Source organism: Epinephelus lanceolatus, chromosome 4, assembly GCF_041903045.1.
Source record: "Epinephelus lanceolatus isolate andai-2023 chromosome 4, ASM4190304v1, whole genome shotgun sequence".
Lineage (NCBI taxonomy): Eukaryota > Metazoa > Chordata > Actinopteri > Perciformes > Serranidae > Epinephelus > Epinephelus lanceolatus.
Genome location: NC_135737.1, coordinates 15,464,036 through 15,483,919, shown reverse-complemented (window position 1 = coordinate 15,483,919; position 19,884 = coordinate 15,464,036). Strand labels below are relative to the sequence as shown.

General features: G+C 39.2%; 1 protein-coding gene across 4 annotated transcripts in view; it reads right to left on the bottom strand.

Annotated features, from left to right (window-relative positions):
* cntn5 (contactin 5) overlaps positions 1-19,884 on the bottom strand; it is a 150,054-nt gene that overhangs the window by 24,024 nt on the left and 106,146 nt on the right. For 2 of the 4 annotated variants that reach the window (XM_078166940.1, XM_078166941.1), the window contains exons 9-15: positions 18,147-18,328; positions 12,904-13,040; positions 12,614-12,743; positions 9,126-9,270; positions 2,754-2,881; positions 2,171-2,358; positions 46-166 (exon numbers count right to left, since the gene is read on the bottom strand). In XM_078166940.1, coding sequence (XP_078023066.1) covers positions 46-166; positions 2,171-2,358; positions 2,754-2,881; positions 9,126-9,270; positions 12,614-12,743; positions 12,904-13,040; positions 18,147-18,328 — 1,031 coding nt within the window. The remainder of the gene's footprint in view (positions 1-45; positions 167-2,170; positions 2,359-2,753; positions 2,882-9,125; positions 9,271-12,613; positions 12,744-12,903; positions 13,041-18,146; positions 18,329-19,884) is intronic. The other 2 variants (XM_078166942.1, XM_033631690.2) reach the window with 1 other exon arrangement.

Below are 19,884 nucleotides of genomic sequence, written 5' to 3'. Positions count from 1 at the left end.
TGTCATAGCGTACAGGACTGGTGCACCGACACATCACAAGCTTACCTCGGACAAGGAGCTCAGCCTCTGCAGATACAGTGTCAGCACTGGTCTGGGCCCGGCACCCATACTTCCCAGCATGCTTCAACAAAATGCTCCTAATCATCAGATCCACCGTGGAGGACTGCTGCAAATGGGAAAGAAGAAAAAAAAAAAAAAAAAAAAAAAAAAGGGTAGGTATTAAGCAAGCCTAAATGTGCTTGACACAAGAAAGTGTGATTCCTTTACATCTTGTAGAGGCTCATGTGGCTTGAGAGATTCCTGTTTAATTCAGGTGCTTGCTTGCCGCTACATTCTTCAGCTACCCGTATTTTCTCTCTCTTGAAATGAGAAACGCCCGAGGCAAGACTGGGAATAATTCAAGGTCTACAGGCAGCTGTTTAGCACGAAACCTGATTAAAATTACAAACCATGCATCAGCCAGGAATCTGTTGTGCCTGTAAAGAATTGTCACTGCAAATACTTTCTCTCCAGAGCCTGGGTAGTAGCAGAGGACACATCAGGACAGATGTGGTTTTAACATCTAGTGTTGATAAAGGAACATAAAGAGGACTCCCTGCTCTCCTGCAAATTTGTTTCCAACTTCATTTTATGGTTTAGGTGCTAATGAATTTTTCTGTATTATGGAGAGGGGGAATGTAAGACTTTGTGAAAAAATATACCAAACCAAGCTCGTTGACGATAAAATGACCATTTCAATTCAGTTAGTGTACAAGTGACGTTTAGAATAATCATGCTACAGTGTGATAATATTTTCTTGTTTCTGTCATCACATACTGTATAATCTCCTAGGACACCTAGGTTAACAATGTGACCTTGATGTTGTAAGAAGGCAAAGGTTAAACACCTCTGTGTTTGTGCAGATCTTGTTAAGTGCCGCAAGAATCTTATACAACATCTTCCTCAGAAGATCCCTGAGCCTGTATCCCTTGACCAACGGAAAGAATGGGTACAATTACACTCAATAATTCAGGAGGGGCCTGACTATTATTAGCACTTATCATGAATGGATTTGTAATAGGGCTGGGTGATTAATCAAATTTGATTTTCAGATATGATTTTGGCTTCCAACGATTATGAAAACAAGATAATTGAGGTAAAATAATTATGCAAATTTGCAATGATGCTCTTGTTTTTGTCTTGTGTTAAAAATCCAGTGCACCCTTTCCTTCACATTGGTGCACTCAGTGTTGCCAACTTGATGATTTACTCCCTAGATGTATCAACTCTTCAGACTCTCTTGGTGACTTTTTTCATGAAAATGACTATAATGACAAACTTAGAAACTTATTCAGACTATCAGCGTCTGAAAAAAGTGAGAAATATTCAAATACATCATATTGTTACTCATTCCTATGCATGCTGCTCAGAGTATTGCAGTCTGCAGCTCTTCTGCCTCCTTCAGGGTCTTAAAAAAAAAAAAAAAAAAAAAAATTTATCTCTTTTTTTTCCAAAGTCAGCGAGTAATCGTGTTAACAATTTGTGATCTCAATATTGACTTAGGTAGTCCTGATTATGATTTAAGCCATAAAAGCCATACATTTAAATAATAATATTGACAAAGAAGATGATGGTAGTGCATGTTGTATGTCTGCAGAAGCAATGATGCACATTCACAAAAAGATTCACCATGTTAAATGTTCTTCTGTGTTTTGACCCTCATCACCCTTCAAAGCCAGTATGAGTCTGACTTTGTGAGTGTTTTTTATTTTCACAAAAGACACAATTTCCCAGGTGCAATTCAAAACGATAGACAAGACGTTGATATTCACCATTATATGATTCAGTGCAGGTCTTTGATGATACCCAAGGCAGTCTGACCTTTAGCCGAAATGGTTCTTTTTGCAGGTATAACAAGCGTTTGGTGCAATGAGAGGTGTACTTGAACTCATTACATAAAATGTGCAAATGAAATCATCAGAATTATTTTGACTGTAATAGGTTGATCTGCAATATCAACAAATCTGGTGAAGTACACTGTTCACTGCTAAAAAAAAAGGCACTAAACAGGTGAACAATTACACAATCAGACAGATGGAGCTACAATGGATGACAGACAGACCAGGCAGAGACACACAGACGGACATGTTAATAGAAAGGTTAATATAAATAATAGGGGAATAACTCTTACTCTTGCTCTTACTGTTTGGATGTATTCAAAGTGGCCGCCATCCTGCTGAAAGTTGATTGGTCTCTGGTTGAAGGACCACTGGAAAGCCACATCCAGTGAAGTGTCATGTGTCGCCTTGCAGCTCAGCACCACGCTCTCCCCCACAGTCACTTCCACTCTGCTCGGGCTAAGCTCCACACGCATGGCCTCTGGAAGCACAAAGCTGCTACACTGTCACCTCAGGATAACCAAAAGCTAGCGTCAAGCAGCTGCATTCGACTGTGACATCACTGCCAGAGCAATCATGAGAACCCAACCCTAACTTGGGCAAAAACACTCACCTTTGTCAGATAAATATCCTGCTTGGCTCTGATCTAGACTGTGTACAGTGCATCTCTGAGACAGAGGCCTTTATGCTGCTTAAGTGTGTCCTTGTAATATGATTCTTGAATGTGGGAGCCCTTGGTTCACGGTTGAGCAAGCACAATAAATTTCCTGGCACCCGAGCAAAGGTGGGGGGGAAAAAATGACATTGGGGACTGTTTACTGGTGGCCGACTTGTGCTAATTTGGCAGAAAATAAAGGCCCCCAGGGCATCACTTACCTTTTACCCACAGCATGGCAGTCATCTCTGCTGAGCCCAACTGATTCTCCGCCCGGCACACATAGTTCCCCTCATCCGCTCGGCTGGAGTTAACAATTCTGAGAGTATTGTTCCGTAACAACATAATCCTGCGAGAAAGGACACAAAAATCAATACTGGTATGAGTAACAAATTCACGTGTGAACAGTTGCACTACAAGTTTAAGCATGAGGTTATATGTTTGTGGTTGTGTCGGGTTACAAGAATAGAAATATTCACTGGGGATGAGATAAAACGAGCTGCTCGGATAGTCTTGAAATAATCATCCACTGGAGATTCCAGTGGAAAATATACAATAAAACTGTGTTTACAGCTAGCAAATTATTATCACTGAACTGAAGGACAAAAAGCGTCTGACAGTAAATTGTTTGTGTTACGGAAATGCTCAGAGGACCGAGGGGATGTGAAGTCAAGAATGGTGTTTGTATTTGTTGTGTAACCTTCAACAAGGGAACATGAGAATGAACCCTTTTCAGTAAAGATCAATCAACGATTTAAATGTGTTAATGAATCTGATTAGCAGATAGCACTAAGTAGCCCTATCTTGAACAGGATTAAAACACAGATGCCACTAAAGATACAGATTAAGGTAATGGGGACACATTTTCAGCAAAAGAAGCAAAAAAAAAAAAAAAAAAAAAGCGACACTGAAGTATTGATGTCAAGAACAAAGCAACACAGTATTCCACTGACTTTCAACTTGAGTACAATGATGCACTATATCTGATCTTGTGCCTTTGAAAGAACACAATAGACTGCCATTGGAGTGATTACAGTATAATTTAAAATTCATTAAAGGGAATTTCAGAATTTGTGGAGAACACTGTGCAACATGAAATAAAATAGATGCTAAGATTCTTTGTCCCCCTGCATCAACATTTCCATAAATCTAAATAAATGCTGCATTCATCTTGTGCTGTGCTCATGAATCCACCTGACAAACCCTAAATATTGGTGCGTTCAATGAATCTAAAGCAAAAGCTGTCAAACTGAGATGCACGTATCTGCGAGCCGCCCCCCGGGAAACACAAGTGTAATAGAGAGAAAAAACAACACCGCGCCTGCATTCATAAGTAGCCCCTTATCCAGCTGAAGGACACTAGCAATATGGTATTAACATTTCACACTGACTTGTAAATAACAGCTGGAGAATTAAGTGCTTGACATCAGATAGTATAGGATGTAACAACACTGGAGGCAGGTGTGAGAGCAGATGGCTTCAGAGCAGGAATCATATGAAAGTATACAGTAGGACTGTGAACTGTTTCAAGCCACAGCTATTTACTCAGTGTCCGGGGCAAATCCCTTTCACTCACAATCTGAATATGTATATCACGTTTGACTTCAATATGGCTGACAGAGGTGGGGATGGATATTAACAGAGTTATTTTTTTATGAGAAAATTAAATTGATCCAAAATCAAACAATCAGAATGATAAGGGGCTGTGAGGTATTCTCTCTTTAATCTAATTTATAGTGTTGGCATTTATATTTACAGCAATAAGCTCTTTCATCACGGGCAAGGTGATTGAAATTGGCAAAGAGGAACTCACGGAGGCGTGACCAAATCTTGCCACACATAGACAATTCAGAGGCAATCTGCAGCCAGGAGACATTTTTCAAATTAGGGAGGAAATTCACATCCGACAAGGACACCGAGGCAGAAAGGACAAGACAGGGACTGCTGGGTATACTGTACAGAATATGCAAATACATACAACCTTAGGAAATTTAAAGGAAACATTAGGAGATCAGAGTTAACCTAGAGAGCATTTTTTTCTGAGTTGTGTTCAAATAGACTGCAACAGAATACTCTGTATTTACATATGGAGTCAGTCACCTATAATACATTTTTGAACATTTCACAATTTTCGAAAAATTGCCAAATTATGCACTGTCTGCCTCTTAAACAAAGAGTCTGTGGGTTTCAACTGAGTCTGCCACATACTTTCAAACTAATGGGATTAATACTTTCTGTTTAAGAGACAAAAGCCTCGAACATTAGCGGAAATCCATGTTAATTACAAACCTTCATTAAGTCAGCACAGCTGTCAATGCCAGATAAACGTGAAGCTGTTTCGATCCCTCCCCTGTTCTTCCAAGAATAGAACGTCTCTCCATCCATAAACTCTTTACTTTACTATAGGTAATGGCAGAAAATCCTTGCAGAAGTCACCCTGGCCGAGACCTGAAAATGCACGGCTTTTCTTGTCCATTTCGCCTTTCAAAGATAGAAATCAGTCTTTCACAGGATTGATCTTCAGCTGAGCAGTGACCCCTCTAAACGCTGCATTATCCAGTTCATTAACTCACTATACAGTAGTATTGTTAAGTTGCATCAAACATCCCATTAGAGCGTCAAACTCTTAATTTGACTGGTGTTTTATAAAAGCATTGTGTTTACAGCTTAAAGGGACAGTGGTGTTATTTATAAATGTAGATTGTTTTGGTGTGAGTCGCTGAGTGTTGGAGATACCGGCCATAAAGATGTCTGTCTTCTCTCCAATATAATGGAACTAGATGGCAAACTCAATATAATCCAGAGACCTCATTGTAAGCACTTTCATGTAGGAACTATTTTCTTTCTATCAAACTACAACTGCCAACCATATCACTGCACAGAGGCAGGGGGCATCTACTTCTAGTTCACCTGGCACCACTTAGCTAGCTAACATTACAGCTCAGCCGAGGAGGACGCCATTAATGTTTACATCTCACACCATCACGAGCACGAGCCTCTTGTTCATGAGTAGATGCACACTTCCTTCTTCGGGGTGATTTGGTTGGCAGGTGTAGTTCAGTAGCAAGACTAGAATTACTGCCACAAAGCTGTATGCCTCTGCACACCAGTCAAGTTGCACGGCCAGTTTACATCCATGTCTGTGAAAACATTGATGCTTTACACGAATCTTTCCTCCAGCAGCACAGAAGATCTATGCAATCAGCACAGTTTGAATGTGGGCACCCAAGATTAGTGTCACCAATTCAGCGTCTGATTTAATGTCTCCCCCTCTGTTTCTGAGATATGGTATTGGACAATGGCTAGAAAAGTGTTTTAGAACATTATGATTTCACTGTGAGGTTGACCATTGACCTTTTGGATATAACATATCATCACTTAAGTGTTCTATCCCATGGGACATTTGAGTAAAATGCAAGATTATCATACAAATTCTTGAGTCATGGCCAAAACGTGTTTTGCAAGGTCACAGTGACCTTGACCTTTGACCACAAAATTCTAATCAATTTATTCTTCAATCCAGGCTGACAAATTTAAAGAAAATTCCCTCAAGGTGCTCTTGAGATATTGTGTGTGTTCACAATAATGAAACAGATGAGGTCACAGTGACATTGACCTTTCACCACCAAATTCAAATTAATTCATCTGTGACTCAAGGTTCATATTTGTGCCAAATTTGAAGAAATACATGCTGGTCTTGAGATATTGTGTTCACAAGAATGAAATGAACGCAAGGCCAAGGTGACTTTGACTTTACGTGAGTATGGATGCGCGTATGAACGGATGAATGGACAACTAGAAATCATAATGCCTTTGGCCACTGTGATCACCAGTGCAGAGGCACAAAAATAGTTCCTACATGAAACTGCTCACAAAAAGGTCTGTGAATTATTCTGAGTATCCAGGTCATGATTTCTGGGAAGAGACATTGCTGCTTTTCAAATATTTTTTTTTTTTTTTGGTGTTTTGAGCACCACAAGCTGAGTGCCATCTAGTGTCATTACACTGGAGAGAAGATAGACATCTTTGGCTGATATCTTCAACACTCTGCAACTCACACCAAAAGATGGATAAAAACACTATAGGTAAAAGGTAAAATATGTATTTTTGATTTTGGAGTAAGCTGTCCCTTTAAACCTTGTCAGTTTGGATCATTTAAGGAAGAAAAAGCATTCAATTATAAGTGAACTAGTGGTAGATGCATGCTCCCTTCTGCACAGTGATGAGCTTGGTGGGTGTAGTTTGGTAGAATGAAAATACTTCTTCTATGAAAGTGCTCACAACAATGTCTGTGGATTATCTTGAGTAAGCATGTCATGATTTCTGTAAAGACACAATGCTGTTGAGGTTTTCAATTGGTGCTTCGAGCACCACAAGCCAAGTCTTGTTTCATCATATTGCAGAGAGGGCAGACATCTCTACAGCCAATATCTCCAACACTCAGCAATTCACACCAAAACAATCTAGACTGATAAGTATTGCAAGTAAGAGGAAAAATATGGATTTTGGGGTGAACTGTTCTTTTAAGAGGAATGTGAATTTAGAAATCTTTGAGATTGCAATGAAAATGGGCCACATACTGTACATGTATAATTCCAGCATGTAATAGGGAATGATAAATGACTCTGAGGAGAGAAACTAACTAACCGCTTTGCCGATATTGTTTGTGAACAATTTTCTGTTCTCTCAAGACATGACTGTATCTGAAGTCAGATAAAAACAAGATCAAGGTTTTCGGACAGGTATGAATCTCCCCGCAGCGTGCACCAACAACGCTGAAAAATAGATTTGCGAGGGTTTGACAAATACCTCAAAGGCTTTATCAGATCCAGACAAGCCAGGGTCATTAATCACCATTTTAGGCCAACACACTCACTAACTTATCCCCATCCATCAGTTTCACTGAAGCCGGCTCTTTTATAGAAAATAGACATCCAAAATGAGCTCTGAGGACCATTTGTCTTTTAATGGAAAATGAAATATTTGCACCAACCTCTGAAATTAGCATGTTAAACTAATGCCTGAGTGGTCTGTTTCCTTTCACCTGTTCGAGGCATGAAGATTTGCTGCTGCCTGTTTGAAGGAGCAACACACTGAGGATCTGATTATCAACTGGCTGCCCTTGCTGCGAGGCTGTTGAACAGACAGCTGAATCTTGGCTGATAAACAAAGGTCCTGTTCTCTCACTCAAAACTTGGGATGCTCAGCAGCGACTGATAATTTCAGTGTTGTCGCTCAGTTTGATTGATGGACCCTCGCTCTGCTCAGCCCCCCTCTAGGTGCAACGGAGGGATGTTTCTCATAAAAGATGATGCATCAAACTGCATGTGAATTCCAAATGCAATTGTACGCTCTAAATTGTCAGCATCCCTGAAAAGGAGGTGGGGTTGCATCTGAGCCTTTGAGAGCTTTGCCAGTACCTAAGGTGTTTTATTCTAGTAGTGACACTTAATTTCAGTTACAGTAATGAAAGTGTGATGTGTTCCAACAAGACGTGTATACAGTTCCTGAAGGGCCTGAGCAGGAATGATAACACTTGAAGTTATGCCATGAAACTATCATGAAAAACAATATAAAGATACTGAGGGAGACAAACTTTTCATGACTTCATACATATTTTACAAGGCAATTAACTTCCTCTCATAATATTCTATTCTCTAAACTGTGCAGAGGAAAAAAAAATCGGACACTATTTATAACACTGAGCTCCAGTAAATCTAGCACTGCCCGCAAAGAAAATTCACACAATCTTGCCCAATGATAACAGCAAAAATTAATTCTTCCAAAAAGTCTAAAATAGTTTAAGGCCGTCATTCCACACACTGAGACACTCCCTACAACATATCACTATTTTGGATGCACAGTAAAGAGCTGAAGGCAGGTCATTACTTTAGTGATATCTCATGGTATGAAATGATTTTGTCTGAGTTTTACACATTTCTCTTACTTTCAATACCACATTGCACCAGTATAGAGGACCGGATGTTATAGCAATATACTGTGCAGCTATAAAGACTAAAGCATTTCTGCTGATGTATCTATTTATCTCTTTAATATCTCTGGTTATATCAGGCCATTGCAGACAATTTTCCAGGAAATCAATGACCAGGAAAGCTTTAAGGCAACAATGTGATGAAATATGTGAGATATTAAATCCACAAGTTTAGCCCAAGATAGTCATTTCCATCTGGACATTTTATCTTTAAATGTTTCTTTGATTAAAAAAAAATGCTTTATTACAGTAAGCAGTACATTTTAAAGTCAAAATGTGTTACTGACATGAGCTGAAAAGTAAGAAAGAGTCTGCTTGAGGTGCGGCTACGCTTTGATATGATGACCTTGGTCAGTGGCACCAGGTGCAAACACCTGTGCTGCTAAACTGTCCTTCAGCAGAACACTGGATCTTTGTCAGCTTCAGGCTTCACAAGCTGCGCGTAAATGGAAAAATTTCTTCCACAGATCAATAAGTCAATGGATTTTTATTATTTCATGTAACAATGCATTCTAACTGACTCTCACACACACACACACATACACACAGAGGCTGCTTCTACTTGAGAGTGAAACATGATGCTTTTCAAGCATTGCCGTACCTTCGACTTTGCTGTATCCGTCTGTCTCCTCTCTTCCATGTTATCCGTGGTTTGGGCGATGCTCTGGGTTTGCATTCTAGTGATACATCTTTTCCAAGTGTGGCAATGACCCGTATGGGATTGTGGACAAAGACAGGAGCCGAGGCTGTGCGAGACAGACACATAACATTTTAACATTTTTTTAGAAAAAAAGAAAAAAACTAGAATTACCACCTTGTGGTTGTATACCTCCACAAGGTGGTCAAGTTGCAGTTACAGTTTACACCCATGTCTGTTGCAACAAAGGAGCTACAAATTTAAAAACACAGATGCTTCACACATTTTCAACCCAGCATCAGAGAAGATCACATACTATCAGCACAGTTGTGTCACCAAGTCAGTATCAGACCTAATGTTTAGTCCCTGAAGTATGGCACTGAATAATGTCCAGAGAGGTGTTTTTTGCCAAACATTGTGACATCATTTTTAAGTTGATCTTTGACCTTTTGAATATACAATGTCATCACTTCATCATTTGATCCTATTTAACATTTGTGTGAACTTTGTTAAAATTAGCAAATGGATTCATGAGTTATGGCCAAAAACATGTTTTGTGAGGTCACAGTGACCTTGACCTTTGATCTTTGACCATCAAATTGTAATTAGTTCACCCTTGGGACCAGCCAGAGGTTTGTGACAAATTTGAAGAAATTTCCCCATGGCATTATTGAGATATCGCTCTCACAACAATGTGGTATGTGGTACAGACAATCCAAAAACATAATGCATCCAACCGCAGATATTGCTGGTGTGGAGGCATACTAATATAGTCAGACAACACAATAATACTCACACCATATGTGAATTATTGTTTCCAATGTTTGGCACTTACCAAAACAAGCAATTTGAATTTCTTTTTTTACACAGTTAAGATATGTTAACAGACATTATGTTCAGTATTGTATTTGTAAGAGGTGTACCATGATTGATCTTCAAATCAAGTATTGAATCAAGTAACTCCTCAAACTGAAGATGATTCACTTTTTTTGTTAAACAAACTAAGAAAAACTAAACCTGAAAATGTGAGCAGCTGTTGTCAGCACTGTGCCTCCCATAAACTAACTGCTATCTGCTCAACAGAAAATGCCACTGATGGGATTCTCATGTTCCTCTGCTTCTGCTGGATGCTCAAATAACATCTGAACGCAACCTGACTGGCTTGTTTTAATCTCTCAGCCCCTAGTGGTAAACCAAACTTTCTTGCAGCAGTTTTAATAAATGATGTGGCTGTTAAACTGTAATAGATTTATAAACGTGATTCTCGTTACAGGTCTTCAACTGTGGCATTTCAAAGTAATTCAAAAATGCTAGAGGGTTTCGACTGACACATCATGACTCAAAACACTGCTTGATCGAAATGCTAATTTGTCTCAAAGTAATAACTAGATTTTCCACATGAGGTATTACAAAGCATGCTCCTACACATGCACTAGCTAAATATGCCTTTATATACTGTATAATGTGCCATACTTTGTCTTCATTCTGTGCTAAATCAGTAGCCACATCTCTATAAATATACATTGTGCAGCCTAATTACTAAATAGCTGTCATCATGTTAATGATGACATGGTTGGGTGATTTGTGCCACTTTTATGAAAATTATTTTAACCCATATTTAACCAGGCTGCCTGAGTGAATAATAAATACATAATATACAAATGTTAACAATCATGGCTTGTTCAAGAGAATGAATTAGGCACTAATGGTCTAAATAAGGCTTTGGGCACAAAAGTGGATGTGGTGCTGGTGTACAGCTGTATTACACATCAAGGCCATCTACAGGCTGAGAGGCTTTGTCAACTGCGATTATTCAAATCCTGAATGATGCTTTATAGGTGACATTACACACAATGACAATTCAATCCCATCTGTAGCTACAGGCTGACCCCTCTCCCTGTAACACTTGTGTCTTTGAGGCTGAGTAGTCGCCTGAGTGGCAGAGGTCCTCTAGACACGGAAAGCAGCAGAAAACAGAGCAGTTGCTGTGTGTATTTGTTTTAATCAAAATAAGAGCAGGCCTGCAGCTGGTGGCAGCGGTACCCTTATTGCTTCACCCGCCACCCCTCCCAGAAGAGCTGGATCTGGGACAAGATCACAGGCTTGAGGGCAGCCGCTGCCCCCATGTAGCCTCCAGTGATCGCTCATCTGCAGGCTGTTATTAGCCATGTAATCTGTCCTGATAGTGTTTGCTTGTGGACATCTCTGCAGAGCACAGGTCACTTGGAAGATATGCCTAGGGGGTATAGTTATGAAAACATTCATCACTGGCCTCCAAATATCATCGTTGTGATTGTGACTCTAAGGAAGGCAACGGCACTTTCTCGTCAGCTCACATAAAGCTTATTAAAATTCTCATTCTTGCAGACAACACTGAGCATTTAAATCAATTAAACTGTGCTCATTTACACTGATTTTAGGGCCAAATGTTTTATAGATCTTCCCAAAAAGAAAAAAAAGTTTTTCCATGTGCAATAAGATTTTCAAAATGCCACAGATTCCCCTTCGAAAAAGGGCATGCCACACAGACAGTAAATCAAACTGTCCCTCTGGGGAGCACAGAAGGGGAATGGGTGTCACCAGCTGTATCCCAGTATAGAAGATGACAAGGAGAAAATAGTGCGTCAACGCAGAACAGTGGACAGCCATTCAGTGCGACTGTTATGTTTCAGCCTGAGGCCTTACATGTAACTCTGAAGAGCACAGTTTCCTTGGCTTTTAGTGCCCTTAAATTTTCAAGTACATGTGACTCCTGTTTTATTATTTAGAAAAAGGGATAAAAATACACATTGGAAATAAAGAAAACACTGTAAAATGTGTGTGTTATTAATAATTATACTTGATTATTAAATAATAATAGCAAACACTGACTAAGAAATACATGATGACAGTCACGCTCAAAGTGAAGGTTTGTTTTCTTAAGTAATGAGGGTTGTGGTGTAGACTGTGCTTTGATGACAAACGATACAGTGGAGATAAGACCCTAATGGAGTCATTAAACTCCATCAAAGAAACCATTGATGTCTCTCTTCCAGTGTTTGCTCCCATTAGTATAAATCTATACCTACAAGTCACTGCTTTTCATTCTCTTTAGATATAACGAAGAACTGTTCCAGACTCTCCTCGACTTGATGAGCGCAGACACCTCATTGAATATAACCATAAGGGTCCTTCTTTTATTCATGCCGTCCACTGCCTGGGTTAAATCAGGGACCATTGATTGGCAATCAGCACATCTCACAGTTCAGCGTTCGCCACTTGCATTTCAATCTCCCTTACCTATCATCTGGTACCTTATTCAGATGCCAATACTCAGTCTGCACTTCTGTTCTTTGCAGAGTAACAAGAACTGCGCTTGGCCGAAAGGAACATTTGCCTCATGAAAAATTACACAAACGTTTCTTTTAATGTTGTGTTTGGTCCTCTAAATTATAAACCAAATGTGTAATTACCTAAAATCTTGAGTTCAGCATTTGAGTAGATGGCCCCGTATTTATTTCCTGCAACACACTGGTACATTCCTGAGTCTGTCTGCTGCACTTTATGAATGGTCAGTTCTCCATTCACTATTTCAACTCGACCCTGAAACAAGGAGAAAGCATTAAAGAACATCATATCAGCACATAGACATACTAACCATGATAATGCTGCATTTAGCAGACGTGTAGTTTCAGAAGGATAATTCAGATGTTTTGGGGTACAATCAACAAAAGAAGAAGGCACTCTGTAGTGAGGTAAGTACCTGGGATGTCAAGGGCAAACCATTACGAAGCCAGTGATAGGTGGGCCGGGGCCTCCCCATGGCCTTGCACTCCCATTGGAGCTTCTCTCCACTATCCATCTGAGTGTCATTAATCATTCTGACCCACTGAGGAAGGGCTTGAAGATAGAAAAGAAAAAAAAGATTTAGAATAAGTAATATATCCTTGAAACCCACACAAGGCACAAGTATGGTCACCTGTACTTAAAAGGAAAAGAAACAGGAATGCACAAATACACTTGTAACACGCATGTAAGAGGCTGTATTTAAAGGGGAACAACACTTAAAATAAGATTTTTTCCACGGCATGGGAAGGTTCAATCAATATGTGTGAACATGAGCTACTCTTTCAAAGCTACGAGACTCCACGAGTGTCCGCTTTGGTCTGTGTGATGTAAATGTTGTCATCCAACCACGTCCGCATGTCCGTGTGCAATACATTTTTTGTGACCATGCACTCTAACTACACATGCTTCAAACACTTGATCTACATTCGAGTCCCAGCAGCATCTTCTTAGTTTCGCTTTAGTTTTCGACGGAGGCATTAGGAATACAGAAAGCTCACCTCCCAGCCCTCCCGTTTCCTGCTAGGGGCCACAAGGGCCCTCATTTGTACTATGAATGGAACCATGAGCATGTGCGAGGGACTGCAGCTATCTGTGTACATTCAATTCGTAAAGTGTATCCAAGCTGTAAGTCTCAACCAAAGTCTGGAGCTGCTTCATAGACAATAAATGGGAGTCTGATTTTGTGGCCTCACATAGTGTTTATTTCCTTTTTAATATCAAAATGAGCTTTATAGACTGAATCACAACGTTTTTTAACAATAATTTCAAGGTGGAAAACCTCTACCTCCCATATATAAAATGCTATGGCACTGCCTCAATTGTTAAGTTCTTAGACACCTTAAAATAAATCAATATCAATTAAGGTGTATGCTATATTTAGAATATTTCCACTGCTTTACCTTGCTGTAAGGGAAAGAACCCTCTGCAAGGGTCAAATGAAGCTCTAGTGAAAGTTCAGTCAGGAAGACACTACTTTTCGTGCTCAGGCTCTAAGGTTCTTCCTCACCCTGCTATTCACTCCTTGCACGCACGCTCACTCACCATCTCTAGGTGTCACTGTCTGGGTCTGTCAATTGAGTCATCAGCTGATTTCAGCTAATAACTCATCAACCAATAGCACAGCGACACACCTTCTCTATCGGCCTATTCTTGCTGCAGTCCCCTCCCCATCACCACCTAGTCTTTACATCAACCTCAGCCGCCTCAGCAATCAACAGCCACCACCAAGGTCTGGACTCCACAGGAGGGATATATCTTACTGCTGCTTAGAAGTCCCTCGATCAGGAAATTCTCCCTCTGGTGCCTATGCTTCTGTCTTTCCTGATTGAACTACACATGCTCCTGTCTCGTTTCACACTACACTCCAAAACACTGCTTTCAAGTCGCAGTGTTAAGGCGGCACTTTCCGCAGCCCACGTCCACAGCAATACATTGCTTAGCTGCCATGCCTGTAGCTTTGGTTTATCAAAGACACCAGCAAGTCAAGTCAGTACATAAAATAAGCACAGCAGAAACATTGGTTGGACCATCATGTTTAACTAAACATCTTAAAATGTTACAGTTACAGCTAGAAATGACAACAAAAATGAACAAGTTTGCCAATTTTACATATCTCTGCAACTGGAATCAATTGCCAGTTGTCTACCCAGAGATGACTGTGGGTGTTAGCGTGTGGTTTAGTGTTCTCAGTTCCAAAAAGAAAATGTACTTACATACTCAGAACATTTCCCTGGGTGCTCTCAGTGTCATCTAGAACATCTTTACCAATTCACTGTCTATTGAGCAGCTTCAGACTTTATACCTGATGACATCACAAATTTGAGTATAACACTCTATTTTTTGGATTTGAGAGAAAGTTGTTTATGTTTACTAACATTTCTGGACTAGCTAAGATTATAGGAATACCTTGCATGGATTTTAAAAAAGGGGGTAGTTCCCCTTTAAAACAGTGGATGCACTAAACCACTTTATAGTAATCCCTTAATGCTCAGTCCCAAAGGTAGCAAACACATTAGAATAGAAAAAGTCAACCATGTGTTACTTATTTCAATCAAATTTTCAATAATACATTTTGGCACTGTGTTTGAATCTTTTCTTTACACCTTCTCTTCAGCGTGCTGTCCTTTTGTTTAGCACATTCTGTTTTTGCTGTATTTTACAGTCTTTTGATGTTTGTCACTTTACAGAACAATCCCTGAATCCACCTTTGTCTTCCACTGCTCCTGTATTTTTGCACTGCATTTAACACAGACAACTCATAAATCACATGATGTATCCAGTAATAAGATATCTCCTTTTTCCCAATCTTTTGTTGTGCTCTTTAACCCTGAAGAACTGGAGGAAAATGCAAATAAGGTTTCTAATTCTAATAAGGTGCTGCCTCACAGGCACACTTCAAAGAAAGGAAGGGAAAGATTTAAAATGGTGTGTAGCAGAAAACACTCAGTGGTAAAATCTGTACACAAACACACCTTTAGTCAAGACCAACAAGCACGACCAACCACACTGATACTTATTAACAGGCACAGGCCATTCAATAAGTTGATTAAATTATTAATGTTCTGAGACTGTTCTTTAACAGAAAATGCAGTAGGGTTTTTTATTGAAGGGTCCCAGAGCTGCACTGTTTTCATTGTCTTCTCCATGTGTGGATCACATTTATGTTTTTTGTATCATGTTCATGAACACATTCTTTTTTCTCCTTCCACCCGCATGCCTGGCCCGTGGCATAGGCACACTAGGCAACTGCCTTTCCTGGGGGCCCCTTAACCATGACGCTTTTTTCTTTTCTTTTTTCCCCCCCACAGCATCCTGCATGCTTGTGTTTCCATGGCTGCATCCACAGCTCCTGTCCAACTCCACATGTTGCAAAGAATCTGTCACAACTCAAGATCTGAGCGCTGTATAGGCTGTATGTACTTTCTTTTCATCTTGTAGTCCCCTTCCATCTGCTGAGTCTTATACCGCATGTGGCGGTGCATTTTTCAATTCCTGTAAATTTACAAGAATATAAACTTTACAAGGACCTTTTACTGAGGCTGGATCATTCTGACAGTCTTGTGTATGGAGAGGGAATGTTAATCAGTTGGTCAGTAACCCAAGCCTTTCTTCTTCTTTTATTCTAATCTCCTTTGAATTATACCTCTTGCTTTAATATGCTTTTATGCTCAAATAAGACATTTTTAAATGCATATTGTGACATCACTTGTATGTTGTAATAAAGTTGTTATACTGAGCACTTTAATACTGATAAAAAAAGGAATAAAAGATTAAAATAACAAGTGCAACCAGAAGTTAATAACCCACTAAATTTCTTGGGACAAGTTAAATAGATATTGATAATGACATGATATTATTATATGCTGAATGTGATAAAAGAGTGCAAACCCAAAGACGTGTAAAGCTTTAAATGCACAGAGCTCCAGAAGAATACTGGCTCTGACAGCTCCGACATTCTCACATCTTTTGCTTTATCTTTCTTTCCTTTTTACAATCAAAAAAATAAATTTATGATTGGTGTATGGTATCTCACACCTCACCAGATCCAATGATGTACATTCCAGTGGTGTATATCTTTTACAGCATGTGCAGAAAGGAGGAAAACCTCGCTATTAAGCTGCTTCTTCTACTGTAACATGCCAAGCACGTTCTTTGCTATTCTTTGCATATGGCACCTTCAGTGGAATACTTTTTCTGTGTGTGTGTGGTTTGATTGAATGATTATGGTCAGGAAGGTCTCCCTCACAATGCAAGTTCAAACTTCCAGCTGACCTGTGTAAATTACATTTAGCGTGAGCCTGCTACAAATTAGCTCGCTATTCTCCTTGTGATGTCAACAGAATGGAGGTTGCCAAGAAGTGCAGGGCCTTGGAAATGTGTCCCACCAAGGCCGAGGCAGTCCATTATCTTGGTCCTGTGCGCACGGCACAGACAGAGAGGAATGGACGACATGCACCTTCATCTATGATAATGGGGAACGGTAGTAATTCAGCACACTTACGAGCACCTCACATAAGGAAACTAAGAAACTGCTCTTCAAGTGAGGTCTGTCCTGAAACTGATATCTAATCACTGTACTTAAGAAACTCTGTGTTTTTAGTTGATAAGCCTTGAGTTAGTGAAATACATAATTAAAGTGTATGCCTGCAAGCTGAAAACATTACAATGTGAATATATTTTCATATTATTTTATTGGTATCCCCAGCAACTGTTAAATATTTAATTAATGTATTATCTCATTTAAACAGATTATTTCAATCTGTTACCTGAAAGTTATGTTTTTGTAGTGACAAAAATAATTAGGAACAGGTGTGCTCAGAAAATTCATAGAAAGTAGCATTCAAAGGCATGGATGTGATTACTGGATAAAAAAGAATTCTGATCTATTGCGACAAATCTTTGAAAAAAGACAAAACAACCACATTAGTAAAACAACTACCAGAGGAGTGGTTAGAATATTTTGGACAAAACAGACCTGACAGCTGAAGAGCCGTGTTAAAGAGACCCACACTAAAAGACACAGCTCACTCACTGAGGTGATGAACTTGTTCTTGGATTATCTGCCATGGGTGTATAATTAGTCCTTGAACTGTTCGGCAAATTCACAGAGACAAGGACCGGTCCCCAGCCTTGAATTACAGATGACTGTAACCAGCGATGACTTACATCATAAAAAATCCTTGGAAACTGTGCAGAACAACCAAAATGAACTTGAAAAGTTGAACTGTTCAGCAACTGTTGTTTAAGCTACTATATTCAGACAGGGGGTATAATGATTGGCATTGACAAAAACTGTGATATTTTAAAAATGAAACACTGATATCATGGTAATAATATACATATGATAATATTGTGTAAATAATTCAGTACCTCCCTACACTCAAATTTTGAGTGCGCCATAATTCATTTACCAAAAAAGAGTGAAAACAGACAAAACAAAATTTAAGATAAATTTGACTGATAGAATTATTATTAATATTAATCCCATCATTTTACATTTTGTAGATATCACAATAACATTGTTATTGTGATTTGTGTTATTGTGATTTGCTGGAGTACAACACATCACCACATGTCCTCTTCTATAATGTGAGACAGCTGAAGAGAAAAGTTAAAGACCAACAAATTAATACAGAATCAATGCACACTCAGACTCACTGTAGACCTGCAGATGTCCTTTGAAAGCAGTGCCTCCTCTCGGATTCTCTGCCTTGCATTCGTAAGTTCCTGAGTCCTCCAGCTGAATGTTGGGAATTTCCAGCACGGCCTGGGACTTCCGAAGTCTTGCTTTTTTGGGGATGTTGCCATTTATCTTCCTCCATGTGATTGTTGGCACTGGACTGCGAGGAGAGAGGAGCGGGATTATATACTCAACAGTACAGTGTAACATAAGAACAAGCTGTATTTACACACAGTATAGGTGTGTAGTGTGAGCTGCTGTGGCACAATTCACTGCTGATAATAATTTTGTTTTCTGAGAAAATTAGAAAATAAGAGCACAACCATCAAGAAGTATATATTCATATGATGACAATGTAATGATACATAAAATTAATACAGGTATTTCTATGCCCTTTCAACTGGATACAATTTTAAAAAGATGACCCTGACAGATTTTCTTTTCTCTGCTTTGAGCCCATAAAAAATAAAAACCTTTTACAATGTTAAGTATCTTTCTTTTATTGCATGAGTGAACTCTTAAAGGTTCAACTCAACTGCTTAAAGCTAACTTAATGTAATGTCAGTGAGCTTGTGGAAATTGTTGTAGGTGTTACTACTTTTTTTCTTGACTGTATGATTAATTGAATGAATGAATAATGATTTTTTTTTTTGTCCCGTTAATAGATATTTTAAAACAACATCTAAGTGTAACAAACACTGGCAATGACCTACAGCCTCCATAAGTCCTTCATTCATAATGACGTATTGACATACCATGATGAGTATTTAATATTGGCTCTGCTCTACATGTGAATCTCTGACCTTTCGGCCACTCATGATAAATTTACTGTACCAAACGACACATTACAGCCTGGGTTTCAGATTGACAGAGATAATATTCGATTCAGCCTAATAACAGCCTAAAAGATTTGTATGATTAGTGTTCAAGCAGTGTCCTCTATCCCTGTTTATTCATGGATTGCCCTATAGATCCATTTGATAGATGACTTGCACATGCAGAGAGTGAGAATGCCTGACTATACGCTCAGTATCAGCAGTGCGCTTGTATGACAACTAGATTTGACAGGTGTCTGAAAGATGGAAATGTGACACCATACAAACCTCCAGTGAACCCATCAATCATTTAGCCAAGATGGAAATGTTACATCCCTGAGCTTTTTTAGCTGTTCTAAATTCACAAGGACATTGAAGTGCTCTTGGCTGCAGTGGACTCAAATTAGGATTCAGAGCATATTTTGCATTAAGCAACGCATTTCTTCACAAAGAGTTTCTTTCATTTTGGACAGGAGTTTTGTGTCACATATTTTCTTTGTAGGATATTGGTTTCAACATTTTCTTTTGCTTTGAATTTTCCAACAGCGAACTCATTTCCTTACAGCGTGCATTTAGGTCTCCTCACATCACCGAGACTCTGAGGCAGCATACTGAATAACATACAGTAGTTTCACACGGACTGCAGTTATAAGAGCTGCAGATTTCCTGCACATGAATTTGAGGACAAGGTTCGATCAAGAAAAAATAATGTCATGATCCATAGTTTGAAAAATATAAATTGCTTAGATCTCCATGTAAAATCTAGAAAAACATGATAGTCTCTTAATACAACATACTATGGTGATGTGTAACGCCATATTCATAGGCCACAATACTGTCACTCCAACTGATATTTATGTTTCATGCATTCCAGTTAATCCCACTTTTGTTGCCACAAATG